This window comes from Lepidothrix coronata, unplaced genomic scaffold (genome assembly GCF_001604755.1).
Source record: "Lepidothrix coronata isolate B3197 unplaced genomic scaffold, Lepidothrix_coronata-1.0 Scaffold209, whole genome shotgun sequence".
NCBI lineage: Eukaryota > Metazoa > Chordata > Aves > Passeriformes > Pipridae > Lepidothrix > Lepidothrix coronata.
This window is the reverse complement of record NW_016690389.1, coordinates 1,459,166-1,480,644: the sequence shown is the minus strand read 5'-3', so window position 1 is coordinate 1,480,644 and position 21,479 is coordinate 1,459,166. Positions and strand designations below refer to the sequence as shown.

At 37.1% G+C, this 21,479-nt stretch overlaps 1 protein-coding gene across 4 annotated transcripts; it reads left to right on the top strand.

Annotated features, from left to right (window-relative positions):
• Nucleotides 1-25: 25 nt before the first annotated feature.
• On the top strand, nucleotides 26-21,232 carry STXBP3 (syntaxin binding protein 3). Of its 4 annotated transcripts, none has more exons than XM_017832885.1 (19): nucleotides 26-122; nucleotides 3,056-3,105; nucleotides 3,824-3,905; nucleotides 5,319-5,395; nucleotides 6,018-6,096; nucleotides 7,470-7,570; nucleotides 9,526-9,680; nucleotides 10,610-10,700; nucleotides 11,640-11,764; nucleotides 13,200-13,304; nucleotides 13,809-13,866; nucleotides 14,085-14,150; nucleotides 14,585-14,665; nucleotides 15,306-15,444; nucleotides 15,971-16,077; nucleotides 16,518-16,616; nucleotides 17,496-17,581; nucleotides 17,971-18,119; nucleotides 19,823-21,232. In XM_017832885.1, the coding sequence occupies exons 1-19, from the start codon at nucleotides 80-82 to the stop codon at nucleotides 19,912-19,914; spliced, it is 1,785 nt and encodes a 594-aa protein (XP_017688374.1). In that variant the 5' UTR covers nucleotides 26-79; the 3' UTR covers nucleotides 19,915-21,232. The 4 variants fall into 4 exon arrangements, with proteins under 4 accessions (XP_017688374.1, XP_017688377.1, XP_017688375.1 ...); XM_017832886.1 differs by having other exon boundaries at nucleotides 68-126; XM_017832887.1 differs by lacking the exon at nucleotides 26-122 and adding an exon at nucleotides 1,856-1,860.
• The last annotated feature ends 247 nt before the right edge of the window (nucleotides 21,233-21,479 follow it).

Sequence of the window (21,479 nt, the reverse complement as noted above, 5' to 3'; positions counted from 1 at the left end):
CTCCTCCGCCGCCCGGCTCCGCCCGCCGTCCCTGAAGAGGGAGGGGAAGGGAGTGCTGCCGGGAGGGATTGGCAGCAAGATGGCGCCGCCGGTGCGGGGGCTGAAGGGCGCTGTGTGGCAGAGTGAGTGAGTGCGGGAGCGAGTGCGGGGCTGCTGCCCCCGCCCCGGCCCGGGAGCGCCCCGGGGCCGCTCGGTGTTCGCGGGCCGGCTGGAAGCCGCTGCCGCTGGGGCGCCGCCCGCGTATATCCCGCTGTGTGGGGTCGGGGGTGCCCTGCCCGCCCGGGGTGGGTCCGGGGCCGCGGCCGGAGCCGCGCCGTTGTCGGAGCCGAGGAGGGCGAGCGGAGTCGGTCCCGGGCGGCCCTGCGGGGAGCCGGCTGTGCGGCGGAGGCTGTGGGTGGTGGCTTCTCCCCGGCTGCTACACCTGGTGACTCATCGCGGGGGTGGGAGGCGGCTGCCCCACCTTGCGGTGCCCGCGGTGACAGCGCCTGGATAGAGACGCTCGCGCCTTATTCCGAGATAAGGGTGAGCTCTGCAGGCTGTAGCCCGCCGGGTCGGCTCTTGGAGAGCTTAAACTGAAGCCAGCTCTTCCAGGAGTTCTCTGTTGCATCCAAACTGGCGGTTTTGGAGAGCACTCCGGCCTCAGGAGGGGCTCTGGTGTGTGTCACGGAGCGGCACTGCCTGCTTTGTGTTCGGCTTCACGGTTTCGGTAGAAAAAGTTGAAGGCGTTCCCACGTAGTCTTACAAATGAACTGCAGATTTTTATCTCCATGTTTAGGAGCAGGTTCTGCTGGTGTTTGTTACAGAAAAGGAAATTGCAACTGCTCCCTTCCCTGGTGGAGTAGAAGGGCTCATAGTATTTTAGGTAGTGTGAGACCTATGAGAAAAGGCATTAGCAGCTACCTCACCCCGGGCTTAATTGTACTGAGGTTGTGACTCCATGAGCTGTTCAGCCAGCCTAGTGACTGTCACTGAAATGGGAAGGTCCTGCTGCTGTCTTCTTTCTGTTCCTCCTCTGCTTCCACCTGAAAGCTCTGATCTGGTTGCTCGTGTCACTGGAAGAGGATATTGAGAAAGAGGAACTGAACTCTGATGTTCAGTCCTCAATTGCTGGCACCTATACCCTGCTTGTATGAATTAGATACCTTTGTTTACAACTTGACCTTTAGAAATCCTTACTTTTTCTGCTTTGCTTTTCCTGTCTTGGTCTGTTAGGTTATGTGTGCCTTTGACTGTAAAGCCACCGTTTTGTCTTGAGATATTTTGTGGAAGACTTGGACATCTCAAGGAAGGAATGTGATCAAAGCATTATAGTGTTGTCAGGGCCTGTAAGGACTTTTGAAAATGGTGTTGTCAGTGCAGACAAGACTGTGAGGAATGAAGATTAGAGTGATGGTAAAGCAATGTAAATAATAAAACATTTATATTGCAAGTTTAGTTGAGGTATGTCATGAAAAGAATGCTTTGTTAGATAATTAGTTACTCTTGTCTTTCCATTTCAACAACAATGAAAATTGATGAACTAAGTTTCATACATACTCTGGCACTCTGATTATGAGTAATTGAAGGCCATAAACTGCTGCTTCTTAATGGATCAGCAAACATGTTGGTGCTTTTTTTTTTTAAGGCTGATTTGTCTGAAAATAGTATGTCAGTGGTGTTGGTGGTTTATGTGGCAGTTTGTGTCAATGTGTATCTTATTCCTGCTCTGTGAACAGGTACAGAAGTACCTGTGGTGTGTGTACAAAGGGAGTTGTACCTGGGCTATGTCATGGTGCTGTTAAAAACCTCTTTGTGCTATTGTGATAGTCCCTTCTGTTAGGTGCAGTTTTAGTCTGAATTGAAGCAGAAGTGTGTGGGAGAGTTAATTCACCCAGTTTGTTGTCAGCTCACAATTATGGGGGTAGGGGAAGCACCTGTATTTAGGAAGCAGTAGTTCCTGTGGATAAAATCCTGACATTAACTATATACAGCTGCTCTCCGTGTCTATCTGTAAATAAAGTTTTTCCACAAAGAGTTCTGTTCTAGACTTGTATAATGGGTTCTAGCCTAATCACAGATAACTACGTTAATTTTGGCACTTCTGCAACTTTATTTTTTGTAACACTTGTTTACAGTCCTTTCTTCAGGAAGTGTGTTATAAACTGGTCACTGACTTTGCCAAGGTGTGGCTTCCTTGTTTGTTTGTTTATTTTTTCACATAGGGATTTAGCAGTCTGCAGTTCCTGCAGCCTTGTGCATAGTTCTTATCTAGATCAGGAAGTAAAGGTAGAAGAAACAATGCTTTTCTAGACTAATTCAAAGAAGACAAAAGTAAAAAAGGTATTCAGGATGTGTGATTGGTATGAAATTTGTGAGAAGAAAATGAAAACTTGGACAAAAATGGAGCACTAATCATTCCTGGGCTTGTGATGGTTTTTGGTGTGTTCAGAATGCTTGCTGGAGAGCAGTGAGATGATTTTAAGAGCTTGTAAAGCAGTCTAGGTCAGTTACTTGGATGAGGCAGCTGCAGGTTGAGGGCAAAACAAATTGTTGGAATGTTACACGGGCAAGTACACTGTGTTAGTACACTGATAGCTTGGAATAAAGTTTCTTTTTATCATGGGAAAAAATGGACTTCAATTTTTTAATTACCGAAATGAGGTTCAAGACAACTGAATTATGCATTTGTATGGTCTGGTTTATTTTATAGGCAAACAAAATACAGTATTTGTAGAAAAAATATATTTGAGCTTTTGGACAAGATTATTGGGCATTCAGCTTATTAAAAAGAACTCTGTGTAATGCTAAGGACTAATTAATTGGCAAGAATGTTCTCCAGAAATATGGAGGTTAATAAAATTTCACGAGGCTAAAGATTTTTTGTTACACCTTGTGTACAGACCTAGAAACAGGCAGGGGCAGTTTGTGGTCAAGAATTCTGTGGATATATTTATTGATGTGGGGGTTTTTTTATTATTCTTTTTAGGCCTCTAAACATATGAATCTAAATGAGTGAATTATTTTTTTCTTTTTGAGTAACAATTTGATTCCTCTGAGAAACTGTTTATTCTTGCAGAGCTAAAATCAGCAGTGTTTGATGACTTCAAGAAAGAGGAAGAATGGAAGGTACAGTTTTGTTATTTTTGTAAGAATGTTGTCATCGCTTGAACAAGAAATCTGTATCACTGAGTAGAGAACAAATAAGTAAACTTAATGGCTGGTATTTTCATCTAACATTGTTTTCTATCCAGGTAATAGATTTGGGGTTTGGTAACTCTGAACACTGTATAATACATGTTGAAAAATCTGAAGCCTGTATAGGGAGAACAAATGGTTAATTGTCTCTTATTTTTTTTAGTGTTTTTAAAAAATTAGAAACTGTTTTTGTTTATCTCCACTTTTCTTTTCAAAGGCTTATACTTTATTACTTCCATAAATTATATGGCACTCCAGTACATGTGGATTCACCTCTTTGAGCTGCTTAAGCTATAAAACAGTTTAAGTACAGATATATTTAAGCAGGCCATTGTGTATATTAGCAGGAATTCAAAAGACTTGTGACCAAGTGAAAGTTTCAAAATATTTTTTAGTATGAGTCGGGGGGACAAGCTACTTAGTTAAGATGAAGCTTATCTTTGGATATCCTGTATGTAGGGAGCTGCCTTCTAATGCTGTTTGAGACTAATTTTTTCCCGCAGTGTTGCTATATGCAGGTAATGAAAAGATATAGAGTAATGAAATAGATTTCAGCTTCAAATTTCCACACCAAGTTAAGGCAACAACATGGGTTTGCTATAGCTGATTAACTTACGTAAATACTTGTGTGTTTTTTCAAAATGTTTAGATAATGCTTTTAGATGATTACACTACTAAATTACTGTCACTGTGCTGCAAAATGACTGATCTACTGGCAGAGGGTATCACAGGTAAGTGTAATTCTTATTAATGTACAGATGGCAATATCCTGGTAAGAAAAAGGGAAGGAGTGAAATGGATGATACTCTTCCAGAAAAGTGTCTTTATTTGGTTGATGAAGACAAGTAGCTATGGGATATTAGACTAGTAGACTTTCTGGCTTATACAGTAATTATCCAATTGTGATTTATTATTTTTTTTAATGAAGAAATAAATGTTTCTTTGCCTAGAAGTTCAGATCCTTTTTTTAAATATTTTTTTCCCTAAAGATTGCTCTAAGGGTTGGTTTGTTTGTTTTTCAGTGTTTTGTGCTTTTAAGATTGTTTTGTTTGGTTGGTGTGGTGGGTTTGGGTTTTTGGGCTTTTTTGTGTGTGATTTTTGTTTTGGGAGAGGGGAGTGGGTGTTCGTTTGCTAATGCCTGTCTTTGAGATTGAAATAAATGCACAAAATGTAAGCGATCTAGTTTTTAATTAGCTTTAAGTCTAGATTTTTAGAAATACATTTGTAAGAGGGCATTGTTTAGACTTGGTTATTTTTTCACAAGTAACAAGACTTTTCTTATTTCGGTTATTCAGTATAAGATGATTATTCTGGAAGTATAATAGCAAAACTGTATCAATTTCCTTTTTTGGAGTGTGTTATAAATCATAAGAGGTACTACTTATCCTTTGTGAGAAACTGTCAGTGAGCATGTATCCTCTTCATTAAGAAAAGCCTTTTATTTTTAGTGAGTACACTGCTGAAAAGAGCCTGTCTTTCAGCATCCAGATGTCTGACATAACTTATCTTCCTCATTCCTCCCACACAAAATTTTTGCCTTCTCAAGCTAGTGTACTGCAACACTATATATTAATGACTTTATTAAAGAGAGAAAAACAAGAGTTGAGTGAAGCTGATTTGCTGAAAATATCTAATGCCTGCAATTATACTGAAACAGAGTAAGTGCCCAGGAAATAGGCAAACAAAGGACAGAAGAGGCTGTAGTCCAAAATGATGCCCTGCATAATTTTACTCTCCCTCTCCTTCAGTGTGCTGGAAAAAGAACCATCTTGCCAAGGCAGTTCTCTTGCAAGACAGTTTGTACTGACCCCCATAATTTGAGCATGTTTGCCTTGCGATATCTTTCTGTGTGAGGTCAAAACTCTGCTTGTGTAGAATACCCAGGAAAAATTTAGTCCTACAACTTTAGTTGTCACTAGGCTGACAGTTGAAGAAGTCGTGTGGTAACCTGATGCATTTAAAATAACAAAGAAAAAAATCAGGGCTTTCTTGGCAGATGATATGTCCCTGCCTCTAATATTGTGGACAGCTTGATTGCTGTTACTTTATTAACTCTCTACTGCCTTCCTTAAAGATGCATAATACTCTTAATTATAAAATTTATATATTATATATATATAAAAATAATATTTTTTACTTTATAGTGGTGGAGAATGTATATAAAAACCGTGAGCCTGTCCCACACATGAAAGCAATATATTTAATAACTCCCACAAAAAAGGTTAGTATTTTAAAGAAAGTGTTGCAAGATCTTTCAGACTGAAAAAACAATCTTATTTTAAAATGTTAATTTACTGTGTACAGCTACGCAGTACTTAACTTTTGCATTTTCTGTAATACTTCTCCGTGTGATGCTTCATTTCCCATAATGAAAAGAAAATGCTGTGCTACCAGAGTATGTTACAAACAAGTACCTTGTGGTCAATGGAGGCACTGTTTCATTGCTTAGCTATTGTAACCTCACTGAAAGAGACGTTGTATCACATAATGATGCAATAAATTGAAAAATAGAATTCAAAGTAATGGCTCTAATAAGATTTCTATTACTTCCTAAAAATTCTTGGGAGAATAAATCTCAGCACTGTTATAGGTGGGAAATTTTACAAGTACCCTGATTTGGGTGCTTCCTAAAGTGATCTTGGTGCATGACTGACCATCTGTAACTGTTTGTTATTCTTGCTGTGGAATTAAAAATCTCAAGCTTAAGTGTTTTCTTGTATGTTGAACTTCAGTATTCCTAAGTGGGACTTGGTAATAGGGTGGGAGAAACTTTATCTGGTATGTGAACAAAGGTAAAACACTGTCATGATGGTTTTTTTCCTTATTTTTTCTACCCCCATAAGTCTGTAGATGGACTTATTGACGACTTCATCACTAAATCATGCAGCAGATACAAAGCAGCATATGTGTATTTCACTGACTGTAAGTAAGCTTTTGTGTTGTAGTTTGATAACTTTATATAGGTAAATAAGTAAGCTCCTCACTTCTTTCCTATAATTGAGTACCTGAAAAGTTGAGGTCCTGTTTCTTGTGAGAAGATTTGAGACTCAAGTCATTAACCATATATTTGGGTTGCCAGATTGTGGTCACCATGCTGTGTTGCAATAGTAATTTCTTTCACAATTACCAGTCTTGATTGTTCTGCTCCTCAGCTTTTAATTTAGGATATGTAGTTTTATTTTTAAGTATTCCAGTCTTCACCTGTGTTGGAGAGTGTGGAGGAACACAATTCAGGTATAACTACGTATCTCCACATAAACAAAATAAATATGCATGAGAACTTTCTGCAAGAGCAGTGTTAGTAGTTGGTTATTTCAGGTAGTTCTTCAGACTTGTGAGCCAGCTTTTTCCCTTCACCTGGAAGAAGGGGCCTACTTAGCCCTTGCGTGCACAGCAGAGGCAATGAGTGTGAATGCGGTTAATGTGACTGCATGTTCCCTGCAGTCAGTCAGTGTGACTAAAACGGTCTGTAATGAAGGGAAAACAAAAAACCCAAGCGTGCTCCTGTAGGCAGGGCCTGAGTTGTGACTGTCTTTGTGGATGTCTGTGCATGGTGCATATCTGCTACTGTATGTTCTCAAAGCAGTTGTCACATTACTATCCAAAGCTCTTGGTTTCTTGGTTCATTTCACACTGAAGCAGCAATTACTGTTCTGGAAAAATACTATCTTGCTCCGTGTTCCTTGGTTGCAAGTGGCAAGCTTTCAGTTTGAATACTTGCCAAAACTTTTCCTGTTGAGATGAATAGCTCCTGAGTTAGAGAAATAGCTCTGTCACTTTGAAGTCTGTGTAGTATTCGTGTTGTCCACGTATTCCTTAAATTCAGTTTCTGCACTGGGATCCAGTGTAGCCTGGAAGCGTAGTGGAACACATTTGAGACCTATATTAAATTCTATATTTCTGTGTTTTGCTGTTAGATATGTACACATTATTTCTCAGTTTAACCTTTTTTGTAGCTTGGGAAGTGTTTTTTCTCTCCTATATGAGAGTAAATAGCAGAAAGTTTTGCTTTGATAAAGTCAGCATCCTTCACAGCTGCAGACCGTTATTGAGTGTTCTACAACTTCGCTCGCACAAAGCTAGTAAAAATTGACCAGTGGTGCTTTTTGAACAACACAAAATATTGATTATATGTTCCCTCTCACTTTAGGAAGAGCAGGCAACTTTTTTTTGTATTTTACGGTTAATTGGTTTTCAATTTAGAATTGTCTGTTCTGAATACTGTAAGCTCATAAGTGAGTTGACAGCTGGAATATGCACAAATGATTTATACTTAGTCTTTTTTTTCCCCCTAGTTTGTCCTGACAGCCTCTTCAATAAAATTAAATCTTCGTGTGCAAAATCAATAAAGAAATGCAAGGAGATCAATATTTCCTTCTTCCCTTACGAGTCTCAGGTAAGTTAATCTTAACAGCAAAAAACAGTCTGGAGGATTATTTTCAAGTGTTGCTGAACTTCTAGAAAACAATGAAATAAAATGTAGCTTTTGACTGACAAACTGTATGTGAGATGTTTTACCATTTTGGCACATTTCCAGTGCTCGTCTGTGCTTTTCAGATAAAACAAATGCTCTCATACTGAAAGGTTTATTCTTTGCACGTGGTCTGTTTGCCAGACAATGTCAGTTAAGTAGGGAGGTTAAAGAAGGAATCTGTTCCCTAAGAGAAGGCAAGTGTTCTGGTTTGTTTTCAGTAAACAGTACAGTTTATGTTACTGCTTATGCTGAGGTGTTACTTTGGCAGACAAGGTAGGTTGGTGCATAGGAATAGGAGAAAGTAGGACCAACTACTTGGTGAAAATCAGTAAAGAAGAAGAAATGGATTAAGAGAACTGCAGGGGAGGGGAACAAAATGAAAGCCTTACAAAAAACAGGAAATAAAAACTACCACAGCCTGACAGACTTTTCAGTGAGAGGAGAACATGGAAATTCCTGTTTTCTCAATTAAAAATTTGAGACCACCAATGGAAACCAATGAGTGGTTTTAATGTGCAGCCGCACAGTGGGTGCTGTGTTGAGAAATAATTTGTTGCTGATGCTCTTGATCAGACACAGAAGGCTGAAATGCACACTGATACTAATACAGTGAAGCCTCCAAACCCTGTCCAGTACTGAGAGTTGTACAACTAACCATGAATGTTTCCCACATCAAACATTATGAACAAGGGGGGGTCACAGCTCTTAATATACCAAGTGGCAGGTGAATATAGGAGAGGTTGCTGCTGGCCACGTGTCGCTGTGATGCAGTTTCCTAGTTTGAAGACAGACTCCTTTTTATTATAAAGGTTTTTTTATTTTTTAGGTTGAGAAGCCATCAGAGAATAATGAGTGTGGTGGCTTGTTTGTTTGCTTTCCAGTGAGGTTGATGCTCCCACGTTTTGTTTCAAACTGTTTTGGGGAGCTCTGCCAAGGCTGCTCTTCAGAAATACTCTACCAAATAAGGCCTATGAAAATTTTGTGGTTGTGGTTCTCCAGAGGTCTCACTGTCAGAGTAGAAATTGTGACTAGTTTTCTCATGTTGAAAATAAGTAGTACTCCAGTTGAACAACACTCTTGTTGTTTTTGGTGTAGTTTTGTATTCTAGATATTTTGGGTTGTGAGAACATTTTAAATCCTTAGCAAAGGAGCAGCGTTAACTGGTTTGCCTGCTTTCTGGGGTGCTAAGGGTGAATAATCAGAGTGAGCTCTGGGCGAAGTCCAGGTGACTATGTACTTGGATGAAGCAAACATCTTTATCTGGATGGACGTTCTTCTTTGGCTCTGTAGTTACAGAGTCCATCTGAAGCTGGAGAAAATCCATCTACTAACAATGGGGTTGTTTCTGTGTTTGCATTCCATTTACAAAACTGTTGAAAAAACTTTTTTTCTCTCTGTAGTACTAAACTTCTTTTATCAAGGTTTAATGCATTTAAAAAATTTCAATTATTGAAGGTAAAGTCCTCATCTAATAAGCAGATACAATACATAAAATTTTATTTTAAACATGACCTTGATACGTTCTATGATTATTCTGATATTGCTTTGTGTGGCTCTGTACAAGACGCTGAAGAGGATTTAGTTCTTCCTGATATCTTTTCCTTCCTTCCATCTGAACAGGCAGTAAGCAATTTGAAAAATATAGTAATTTACATAGGAGAAAAGAGTAATAGGGAAAAAGAGTGTGAGAACAAGAAGCTGATGAGCTCAACAGGGCAGAGAAGGCAGAATGAAGTGTGGGATTAATTTTTTTTTTGGTGGTATTATGTGTGACTTTCTCTTACAGCGTTTAGTTTTAAATTATTAGCAAGTTTTTTACCAGATATTTTAGATATGTGCGATTTAGGCCCTTTTTTCCTTGTTTGTGCTCTACCTAGGTATTTATTCTCAATGTCCCAGATGCATTCTACCGCTGTTACAGTCCGACTCTGGAAAAGACAAAGGAGAAAGATGCTGTAATGCAAGTAATGGCTGAACAAATTGTTACCTTATGTGCCACACTAGATGAGAATCCAGGAGTACGATATAAAAGGTATATAAAGGAGTATGATATAAAGTCAGTGTTTTACAGTGTAATTGCTTTCACTTCTAGTGCTTACCACATTGTTTGGTCATAGCTTGAGGCTGCAGCATAGTTTGGTTAGTTGTTTTTTTTGGTTTATTTTTGTAATTGTGGGTTAATTGTTTTTAATCCACAACTCTGAAATATGGAATGATAGGAATTTGTGAAGTGTAGGTAAAACAGTGAGTTATTTCTCTATGTACATTTGTAGAACAGTACTTACTAGACCCTGTTTTGTTCTAAATGGCTTGTTTCATGTTTGGTCAGTAGGATGACACTGTTATGCTGCATTCCTGTGTACCAGATGCATAATCCTGTAGGAGAACTGCTGCTATTTGTAGATTTGCAGCTCCACTTGGTGCCAAGGAATTCATAAATTGCTGTGGCAGATGGGATCAGGATTTCTTGTAGTAGAGATATTGAGAAGAATGCCTCCTTTGAGCTTTGAAAGGGAGTACAGATTAGTATCTTAGATGTCAAAGTAGACATCTGAAGTTGTGTTCAAGAACTGCATTCTGTGGTGTAATGTGAAGTGGTGCCTTATCCTCTGCAAAGGTAACAAAGAAATAACTGCTTGACTGTTTCTTTTTCTTTTCTTTCCGTTTGTCTTTCTTTTTTGTTTCCTGCCTCTGAGTGAGACTTTTAGGTGCTGGGCCATATGCCAGCTCATGTCAGTCTTTTGGCTGAAGCTGTTTCTGCTGTGTGAAATACCTGAAGCATTCAAAGAGTGGAATCGTAATGCAAAAGTGCAAATATATTGGAAATACTTAGAATGGAGTTCAGAAACTGCTCGTGAAACCAGAGGATCAATCTAGGGAGTTCTTTCTGTTTTAAAGGTAGCACCTTAGCGTACTGATGAAGAAATTTAAGTTCTTTTTGCATGCTTCCTTTTTTCCCAGTGGACCATCTGATAGAGCCAGCAAACTTGCACAGCTTGTTGAAAAAAATCTTGAAAACTACTACAGAACAGATGAGAAAAGCCAAATAAAGGTAGAAAGTGAACTTAAAATGTTTGCTACTTTTTTTTAAGTCTGGGGAAAAAGAATCATGTTCAAAATAGGCTTTGACAATAGGTTCTACAAACCCAGATTTTATTTAATTATGAAGGCAACTAATTGCCATTTAGTTGTTTTTGTGTATGATAGCAATTTAGAGGTAGTAGCTGATACAGTAAATCTGTATGTAAGGTAAAAACTGATAAACTGATTTTACTTGAAAAATTAGCCCTGTGATGATATAGGGGACGATATAAACCTGAAGACAAGTGGATAAATTTTGTTTTAATATCGCCTTCCATAAAGCTGTGTGTAGAGGGGACCTCCCTGCAGAATTAAAATGGCTCTCCTGAAGGGATTTATTGTCCACAAAGATAGAGCTGTTCATGCAAATAATAGTTTTGATCTGTCCCTACAGATCAGGGCTGATTAGGGCACCTGCTTTAACACAGAAGTATAGGCTAAACCATTCTGACTTGGTGGCTTTGCACTCTGCTACAGAAATAAATGTACCTGCTGCTACTGCCACTTTATTAAATCCCAAAATGAAACTTTCAGTTGAATGTTTGGAGATTTTTTTTCCTGTGTTGCCGCACTCTATAGATAATGGGCACTGAAATATGAACAATGCAGTTACCTATGAAAAGTCAGTGGGTGGCCTTTTTTTTTTTCCTTTACACTTTTTGTTCATTAGATGAACAAAATTCAGGTTGCTGAGAGCATTACCTTAAAATTAATATTTAAACCCATTGTATGTAATTTAAATGTTTGTTGCTAATAATATTGATAAACACTTGGACCATACTTCAGGTTTTTTTCAGTTATTTTTCAAAACATATCTGCAGTGCTGTAACCTTAATGTAAATAGATTTAACATGCATTAACTTTGTATTGTATGTCTTAACTTCTTCATGTTTGTTTGATGGCTTTTTAGGCTAAAACCCACTCCCAACTAATAATAATTGATCGTGCCTTTGATCCAGTATCAACTGTACTTCATGAGCTCACCTTCCAGGCAATGGCGTATGACCTGCTACCAATTGAAAACGATACTTACAAGCAAGTACTTTAAAAAAGAAAACAAACCTAAAACCCTTTACTCTTGATTATAAAATCTCTGGAGTTGTTTAGCATAATTGCACCATGGCAGTATTAGCTCCTTGTATTACATAACGGTTGCTTCATTTATGACTCTTTCCTTTTGGATTTGTAACTTCATTTTTTTAACTTCCTCACTTAGTTGAGATTAGGTAGGATCTAACTATCATTTTTGTTAAGTTTTGGGTCTAACAAATTGCATTTTTTAAAAAACCAAGAACTTTGTCATAGTGCACACTGAGATTCTCTAGATTTTCTTTCATATTCTCAACCTTTTCGACATAACAAGACAAATTAGACCAGTAATTGCATATTGAGAAAACTCTTGGTTATTTCTCAGAAATGCTCAGTTTTATAGCTCCAGTCATTTAATTTGTGTAGTTGTTAAAATATACATATTTCTATTCTAAGTGCACATTTAAGTAAGTCATGTTCAGTTCATAGGCAGTGTTGGAACAGTCTAACAGTGGTTTGCATAAGTTACGTACTTTGCTGTCAGATTGTTCTGACAACAAGGATTTTGGTAGGACTTTGCTTTCTGATGACCCTCTACAGCAAATGAGACCTGATGGCCTTGTTGTTTGGTCAAGCAAACAGGAATGCCTGTCTTTGGTTGGAAGCACTGAGTGAATGTTTTAATAGAAAGTGTAGAGTTCTATGAATCTCAAACTCGCCAGGTATGAAGATGTAGCAGAGTATGTTTTATAGGTAGCCATGATCTGAATTTCGCAATTAATCCTGTGATTTTTTTTTTTTTTCCCATTCTGCTTTCTGGCAACTGTGTGAGTTTCTGTAAATGTGAAAATATTGTGTAATGTGATTGCTGTCTTGCTTTGTAGGTTTATTGTGAGCTTTGTTTATAGTCAAGTAATAACTGCTCTGTAATGGTGTGAAGCATGTTCCTTTTTATATGTGAAGCAATTTGCCTTGCTTAGTCTGTTTTGTTGGTGAATGGGACTTCATTTTCCTTCAGTTATAAAATGTCTTATAGTACACATGGAAAGCTGCACTTTGCAGTTGCAGTGTGTTGTTTGTGCAGTTTGCATTTGGAACCAGAGGGAAGTTGACATTGAAAGCTGAAGAGAAATGGAGGTGCATGTGAATGTGTGATTAAATCTCTAGTTACTGTTGGTTTAAAAGAATGTCCACAAGCTGTTGCCCCAAAGAACCATTCTAAAATTCATCTGCTTCTTCTGTGTTCAAAGATGTAATCTGTAAAATCCTTCTGTTAATTATATTTTTGTGAGGCAATAGCTTGGCTTGTAAATGAAAACCTTTGTATGTTACTGCTGTTACCATTCATGTTCATTAAACTGTAATAAATAATACTGTCATAAGTAATGAGAATTAGGGGAAACCCAAAAACCAAATTCCTGTCTGAATTTTCTCTTGGAAGATACAAAACAGAAGGATCTGCTGGGAAGGAAAAGGAGGCAATTTTGGAGGAAGATGATGACCTCTGGGTGAAGATGCGGCACAAGCACATTGCAGATGTGATAGAGTATGTGAATGAATAACAAACCCAACTACTTGGTTTCTTTGAGAGGGAAGGTATTTAAGCTGTTTGGTAGGAATACAGGTAGTAGTGAAGATGGTTTGTAATATAGACTTCATTCAGTTAATTAATGGATGCCAGCAAGAAACTGTGCTTCCAAAATACATTATATATCAAGATATACTGTTATGCTAATGTTACTTACAGTTCTTGAGGAAAATGGAAATAAAGTAATTTCCTGGGAAGTATTTTCAAATCTTTTGCATCTGAAGGGATTATTTTGTGTAAAGTACTAGCAAGCTGTTACATCAAATGACATTATGCGGATATCATAAGTTTAACTTACATTGTTTCTGTGAAAAATTGCTCTCTTCTCTGAAAGAGACCTGTATTTGAAGTTTTTACTTTCATTCAGAAGTTCATGTTGTACAGTTCCTTTAAGATTTTAACAAAAGATTTAAGAACTTCTGTGCTGTTGCATTCAATAATTTTTCTTTTTTTTTTTTTCAGAGAAATACCAAAACTTTTGAAAGAGATTTCATCAAAAAAAAAAGAAGCAGAAGGAAAAGTAAGTTGTTTAAATTGAAGTATTGCAGTCTTTCCTGATAATTCAGTTATTTTCAGCTGATCAGATCCATTTAATTCATTGACCTATTACAGAGATTGAGGCTTTTCTCAACTGGAATTTTCGAGGGTCGTAGGGGAAGCAAGGCTGCAACAAGAAGGGAAATAAGCATGTCAAATATTGGGAGGGCCAGATTTTCAACTTGTATCGTTTCTTCACAGTTATCACTCTCTGCTCTGTCCCAGTTGATGAAAAGGATGCCACAGTATCGTAAAGAGATCAGTAAGGTAAGGGGTCTTTTGTAATTACAACGTTACAATAAATAATTCTGTGCACTTTAACTTTCTGTGCTATTGAAGTCGAGCTTTATTCTGTTGTTTTCCTGTTTAGTGTGCTATATAGCTCTTCTCCAGTAGGTTCACCTACTGTAAAATTTGGAGAAGAAAACTTGTTTCCAGGTGTTTCATTTTACTAAGTAAAAAAATCATATTATTTGTGTGCTTTGAGGATTGAATATGGCATTAGTGTTTAATGTTTTAAAAGGTATTACCGGGGCCGGTCTCTAAGTGAAGGGTAAAACATGGAAAATGCATGATGGTTCTGAAGGATAGTTGAAAGATTGATTCTTATAACCAGTAAAAATGATTAGTATGTTAAAAAAAGACAGTAAAGTTATGGCAGCTTGTGATTGTCTTTTTTCTCCTTTCTTTCTGTCTTACAGCAAGTTGTTCATCTTAACATAGCAGAAGATTGCATGAGCAAGTTCAAATCTAACATAGAAAGGCTCTGTAAAACTGAACAGGTATGTTTAAAAAAGCCAAAACCCAAGCAGCAACTTATTGCAAATAGAGATTTTTTTTGTTTGCAGGAATAGAGGCTTGTTTTAAGTGACAAAAATCTCATGCCTTTTTTTTTTTTTCCGTCAGTTTTTGAGGTACTAGTATTAAAACTAAATGAGATGTACAAGGCTCTTAATCTGCCAGTAATGGAGGTATTCTTAGAGTTTGGGGGTTTTTGTCTTGAAATGTGGCTGATTTTTATAAAGACCATGTTTGTTTTCTTTGTTCAAAACTCCTGTGAGGTTGCTGTAGTATGTTCTGCTGGTGGAAGCCTTTTTAAAATGTCTGGGAAAAGCACCTGTTAGGGTGAGGCATTACATTTTACTATTAATCTCAAGTAAAAAACTGTAAATTACATTTCTGGGAGTTCTAGATATCAAACACTTTTAAATGTTTGAGTGTTATGTAGAGTTATTATAATGCTGCAGCTATTGAAATAAATGTCAGACGTGTCATACTGAGTTTAAATTGATGCGGCTTGATTGTTTCCTGAAACCTATGGTTTCATAAAAATGCATTTCAAAACACACAAAACAATATTGCTTTTTAATGACTACTCTCTAAAACCATTGTGTGTGGGCTCTTTATTTTTTATTAATTTAGGACTTGGCTCTTGGAACTGATGCAGAAGGTCAAAAAGTGAAAGACTCCATGAGAGTCCTCCTTCCAGTTCTGCTGAACAAAAGTCACGAGAGTTATGACAAAATCAGAGCTATTCTGCTGTATATCTTTAGCACAAATGGTATGATAACTTGTCCTATTTTTTCCCTCAGTGCTATTAATTTGAATTCAAGTTTTAGGATAGATATTTTTAGTTGATATAAGTTAATATTGGAGTTGATGGCCAGGTTTGAAAGAAATCTTGTCCATCCTCTGTAGCTGTGCTCAAATTGGTAGCAACGATACTACTGATAAGGAGTTAAGAAATGTAATTCAAGTGCAGATTTATACGGTGTTTTAGCATCATTCCTGTTCTTGGATGTGTGCAATAGTTTGTTTTCTTGTTTTCACAAATTAAGTCAGTGGGGAATAATTTGTAGTAGAAGAGGAGGAAATTGGCAGAATGCTGGTCTGAGGAATCTGCAGCAATATCGAGTTTTGGTCTCAAAAATGGACCATTAAACAAAATTTTATCTAAACTATAATAGTATGTTAAACAACGAAACAAACAAAAAAATCCTGGACTAAATAACAGCCCAGACAGTGTGAGACAAAATTGGTCTTACAGTCTCTTGGTAATTAAGTTGTCTGTTTTCCATATATTGAAGGAACTACCCAGGAGAACTTGGAGAAGCTGATCCAGAATGTGCATATAGAAAGTGATAGTGATATGATAAGAAATTGGAAATACCTTGATGTTCCTGTTATCTCTTCAGTAAGAATGTATTTATTTATTTTCTAAGTTCCTACTACCCAAGCACTTGTCTACAGCTCTTTCAGCAACTCCTAGTAGTATTATCCAAGTCTGTTTTTGGAAACAGGCAATTACTAGGAATTCTTAAATGCCAAATCCTTTGAAAATTATTCATGTTAATTGTTTAAAGTAAGGTACCCATAATGTTCCCTCTACAATCATCAGATGGTGACTTGACCTAGCTGGTTTTGGAAAGTGCCAGTTTACTCAGTTCCTTGGGTCTGAAGTTAGTATTTCTAGTGTACACTGAATTCTGTCGGTATTAATTGTTGTTCTTTGTCATTATTATTATTTCTTTAAATTTTCCTACTGATGCCCCCTCCTTCCACTACTGACTGTGAATAATTTTCAAAAGTCCAAATACATTATATAATGCAACCATGTTTTGAAAATCTTTTCAGTTTGCTGTTCAGCAGCATAAATACCCAAGAAGAGACCGTTCTTCAGAAGAAACCTTTCAACTTTCTAGGTGGACACCTGTTATCAAAGATGTTATGGAGGTAAATTTGACCAACTAATTAATTCATGGGTGAAATGCAGAAATTTACTTGAGTGAGCAGTTACAGCCAGTCCATACTATTATGAGTTACTGTTGTCAAATACATCTGGTGAAAAAGTGATCTTTTTTTAGTCTGTCAGTAATACAGAACATTAGACTGCTTTGTGTTAGCAATGCTCTTTATTAGAGGTCATTTTAAAGGTGAAGCAAATGAAAGTGAAAGCAAGAAGTCTTTTAGAACAGCTTGTCCTGTGATTGGCAGTGTTTAGTGTAATTTAAAGATTTGCTTTGGGGTTTTTTTTTTCCTCCAGTGGGTTTTTAAACTGCAATTCAAATCTAAACTGTAATGTGGTAGAGACTGGAAGATGTTTCTTGCTGGAAATGTAGTTCCTTTATTCTTAAACCTCTTCCTAAGCATCAATTAGTGACTGATGTCAGACAGGGTAGTGAGTTCACTGGACCTTCAATCTGACCCAATGCTGTAATTCATAGATTTTGGTGGCTTTCACATGCTCATTTGTATTTTTAGTGGACCCTGACTTCTCTCATACACTACTGTAGAGAAATTAAATATTTTGGGTTGTTACAGATGAAAAGCTGCTTGTAAAATCTGAACAGTTAAATCAATATTGTGTTTATAAAAAAACACGTTCTCCCAATTCCTTGTGATACACAAAAGACTTAGAATACATTTTAGCATTATGTGGTCTAGCACTTTGTTACATAGGACTGTTGTTCATGAGATGCGACTTGCAATTGGTTATTCTAAGCTGAATATGTTGGCATTAAATTCCAGGTAGACATCCTTACTGAAAGCTGAAACTTGGTGGGTTTTAGGTCTGCAAGGCTGTTTAAAGTGTGTCTTTGTTTTGCCCTTCAGGATGCTATAGAAAACAAACTAGATTCAAAAGACTGGCCTTATTCTTCCCGGTGTCCTCCCACCTGGAATGGTTCAGGAGCAGTAAGGTAAATAATTTTATTTCCTGAAAAATAGTTTACCCCTTTCTCAGTATTTTTGTCATATACATTCTAAAGAGTTATGGAAGTGTGCTTACTAAATGGTAAAATAATGTATATAAGGTAATGCTAAATTCTCAAGCCTATATTTTTATTTAATCTAAAATGTACTGAACTTGGTTGTTATTTTAATAATTCTTCTTAGTCATATAGACCTTTACTTGGAGTACCTCCCTTTTGATAACTGATAAATTATCAATTTATGTAAACACTTTAGCTGAAATTACAATCAAACCATGAACTGCATGACAGGAATTAACTGCTTGTTAAGTATATAATTTTAACCAAAAATGAAACCGTAAAGCTGGATAAATGTCATCTTCTGAAATCTTTTGCAGTGCACGCCAGAAACCTAAGGGTAGTTCCAGAGAGGAGCGGAAGAGCAGTGCAAGGCTGATTATATTTGTAATTGGGGGAGTCACATATTCTGAGATGCGCTGTGCTTACGAGGTTTCTGAAGCCTACAAGTCCTGTGAAGTTGTTATTGGTAAGCTTGCCTTGGGAGAAGGGTGGTGTGTGCACCGTACTACATGTGCTTCTGGAAAATGTAAGGATCATCATTAGGATCGTTTTTCATACATGCCCCGTGTTGGTTCAGTACACTAATATTATAGCCAGTGTATTGCTTAAAACCATGCACTTAGAAGCATCTTTTCATTTTGGTCAGGCTGCTTGTTGTTTAGAGGGGTTTTTTTTTGCAACAGGGTATTAAGGACAAAAAAGGTAGTTATGCTCTACAGAAGAACCATCGTGAATTATGTCAGAGAAATATGTTGAAGTATAGCAAAAAGGATTTAAACATACCTCTGTTTCCTTGCATTACAGCTTCCTCACAACTTTTGCATCTGCCTGTGCTTTGCCTTTAGTGACGCTGCTCCTGTTGCTTTTGGAAGTAGTACGATATATCAAAACAGAGCTCTCAATACAGAACCTTGCCAGAGACCTGTATGCATCTGCAGGGGCAGCTGATATTTGGGTGCAGGGTCATCTAAAGCATTTTAAGTTGCTTGAAATGTCTGTCTGGCAGTTAAATTCGGTCTTGAGTTTCAGAAAGGCTTGAATTCATCTACCATGATTTTAAATAAGTCCTTTCCTAAAACAATGACAACCTTGATTCTGATATCTAGAGTCTGTTACCTCTAAATAGTCAGGGGTGTTGTAGGTGTTTGTGTGTGGTTGGTTTTTCTGGTTAATTTTTTCTTTGCTGGTTTCATTGATGGTGGTTGAGGTAGGTCTAATGCTGGTTCTAGTTTTGAGTTGCAACAGAAAGACCAGGATAACAGAAATGCAGATTAACCAGACTGTTTCTTCATCTGAGACTTGCTTACAAAACCATGTTTAGTGGTCACTCTTTCACTGTGGTATCTAGCACTAACCACAGCACTATCTTTCCTTTTGTTTGGAGATGATTCTTGTAGTTTTGTTTGTAATCCTGATTTTTGAGGGAAGGTGAAATTTGCCAGATTTCCATGTGGCTTACTGCAGGATTAAAATTTTGCTGAATTCGTGATTCAGAACTAAAGGAATACTAGCCCACTCAGAGTGACACTGCTAAAACCAAAAGTTCCAGACAGCTCTAATCTTAAACAGTTAAGCACTGCCTTTAGAACTGTAGGGTGACCCTTCATGGCAGAAGTTATAATTACTCTCTATGAGAATAAGAGGGTTGTGCAGTCCTGAAGAATACTAAGGATTTTCTTTGCTGCTCGAGACTTGGAATTTGCTGTAAATTTTTCGCAGAAATGTTAGTCAGTAAAAGCCAATTTTTTGTAACTGATATTTCTGTGGAAAACTACTGTTTGTGATGACCTTTAATCCAGGTAGTTTCTTGATTCTAGGATAAAACCTTTGATTTACTGGGCAGATTTCTTGCAGGCTGGGACAGCTGTACACAGCATAAGTGGCCTAGGTTCAAGCCTATGTTTCAAACAGAGCAGAGCAGGACTTGAAACTTTTATTCCAAGCACGAGTCCTGATCTGGATGTGTGTGTGGGAGAGGGACATTTCCTACCTAATGCTAACACTTACATTTATAGGATGGTGTTTTATATGAACACGCTTTGAACTGCTGTACTTGTCAGTTTTGCAGGTACAGTAAAAACAGGCCAGCATGTCACTGATGTTTTAAAGAGGGAGTGTCTGACAGTCAGAATTTGACTGACACAGTTAATATTTATGTTCTTTTGTCAGGTTCTACTCATATTTTGACACCTAAAAGACTATTGGATGAAGTGAAGAGCCTTACTAAACCCAAGGATATGGTCTCCATTAAGGATGAATAGATATGGTGATGTTTATGATGCATTACAAAGACAAACAGTATGTACGTACTCTAATGGAACTGACTTTTCCAAGCACTGCACTATGATACTACATGGTTCTGACTAATGGAAAATCATGTTATAATTTAAATTTGCTATTTTTGGGAAGTAGAAGGCAGAGAGAGGAAAAACTAAACACATGTGTTTCTTAGGTTGTATTTAATATTATAATATAAGTGCTTTTTCAAAAGGGCATGTTTGTTCCTAAGAAATTATGCTAAAAGTTATTGTGACTATATATAAACTGGAATTGTCTTTGAGAACTGTGAAACCTTTATATAATAGAATTTATTTCTAAAAATTACTGAATTAAAAAGGGCCTAGGCCCTTGGGTAGGGGCTTCAGGAGAAAATTTGTATATATGGGTTTATGGTAAAAATGTTTCATACAAATGCAGTATCTTAAAGTGTAATATTTTCTGTAACAGTAACTCACTGAAAATTCTTTAAATATGTTTAATTGTGGAAAATCTAAAGGCTTTTTAGATGGTGCTGGGTAAGGGAGATAGTTAATCACAGAAGTATTAAGCAGTTCTAATCACAATAAATAACTGAAGAAATGCTGTCAACTGTGCACTGAAGTACACTTTATATTTAAGTATATACAGGGATTATTAATGAAGCTTTTTAAAAAAATTAATTTCTTAGCAAATTCCTTATGATTGTGTCTACATAGTGCATCTGTTAGAAGTTGAATTGCCTGTGATACAGAAATTCCAAAACTATAAGCATGTCTTCTTGAGGAAGTGGAGGCAGGGGAAAAGGAGAGGAAAAGAAGGGAAGCAGTTGAATCTTTCAAATGGCTTGGTAATTTAAAAAGGAAAAGCTAAAAGAAAACCAAATGAGAACCTGATGTATTCAAGAGAATTTACTCACTTGTCTGCTTTTTTACATATTAAGAAAGAAATACCTAAATTTGCATTGAAGGGAATAATCTGAACTGTATGAATTCTGTAACACTGGTAATGATTAGATGTGTCTTTAAAAATTACATAATTAAAATCACTAAACTTTTGAAGGGATGTTGTATTTATGTGCCTTGAAATGTTAGTTTGTTGTATGTAGAAGCTGAGAGAAATGTCATAATGAAAAATAATAGATTACTCATGGTTTTTTATGTACATTTTCCCCAACCATAAAGGAATTAATTTCTTGTTTTGCATAAAGGTGGATTTGTTTCTTTTCTCTTTATTTTGCTCTAAGGTTAACTAGCAGGTTAAGAGAATATTTTTGCTAGGTAAGATCATTCAGAGTTAATTAGGTGGAAAAAGGTTAAGTTCCCACACACACACATTAGAGAGGAATGAAAGATGAGAAGGTTACATTTGAAGATGTTGCAGCACATGTAGCATGGTGAGAATAAGTGGCTCTATCTTTCAAATGCACCTAAATGAGTTAGGAATTGAATGTATTCTGACTTTCTTTTCCCATATGAATACAGGAACAACACTCAAAAATTAACTGGTTCATCAAACACCACGTGCATCAAAACTTTAAAAAAATTAGCAGAAATACCTATAACATTTT

Excerpts from the sequence above, each read along its gene's own strand:
- STXBP3 (XM_017832885.1), top strand. The coding sequence starts at position 80 with ATGGCGCCGCCGGTGCGGGGGCTGAAGGGCGCTGTGTGGCAGA. Across the intron at positions 123-3,055 it reads GAAGGGCGCTGTGTGGCAGA|AGCTAAAATCAGCAGTGTTT; the intron begins GTGAGTGAGTGC and ends TTATTCTTGCAG. Across the intron at positions 16,617-17,495 it reads TTATCAAAGATGTTATGGAG|GATGCTATAGAAAACAAACT; the intron begins GTAAATTTGACC and ends TTTGCCCTTCAG.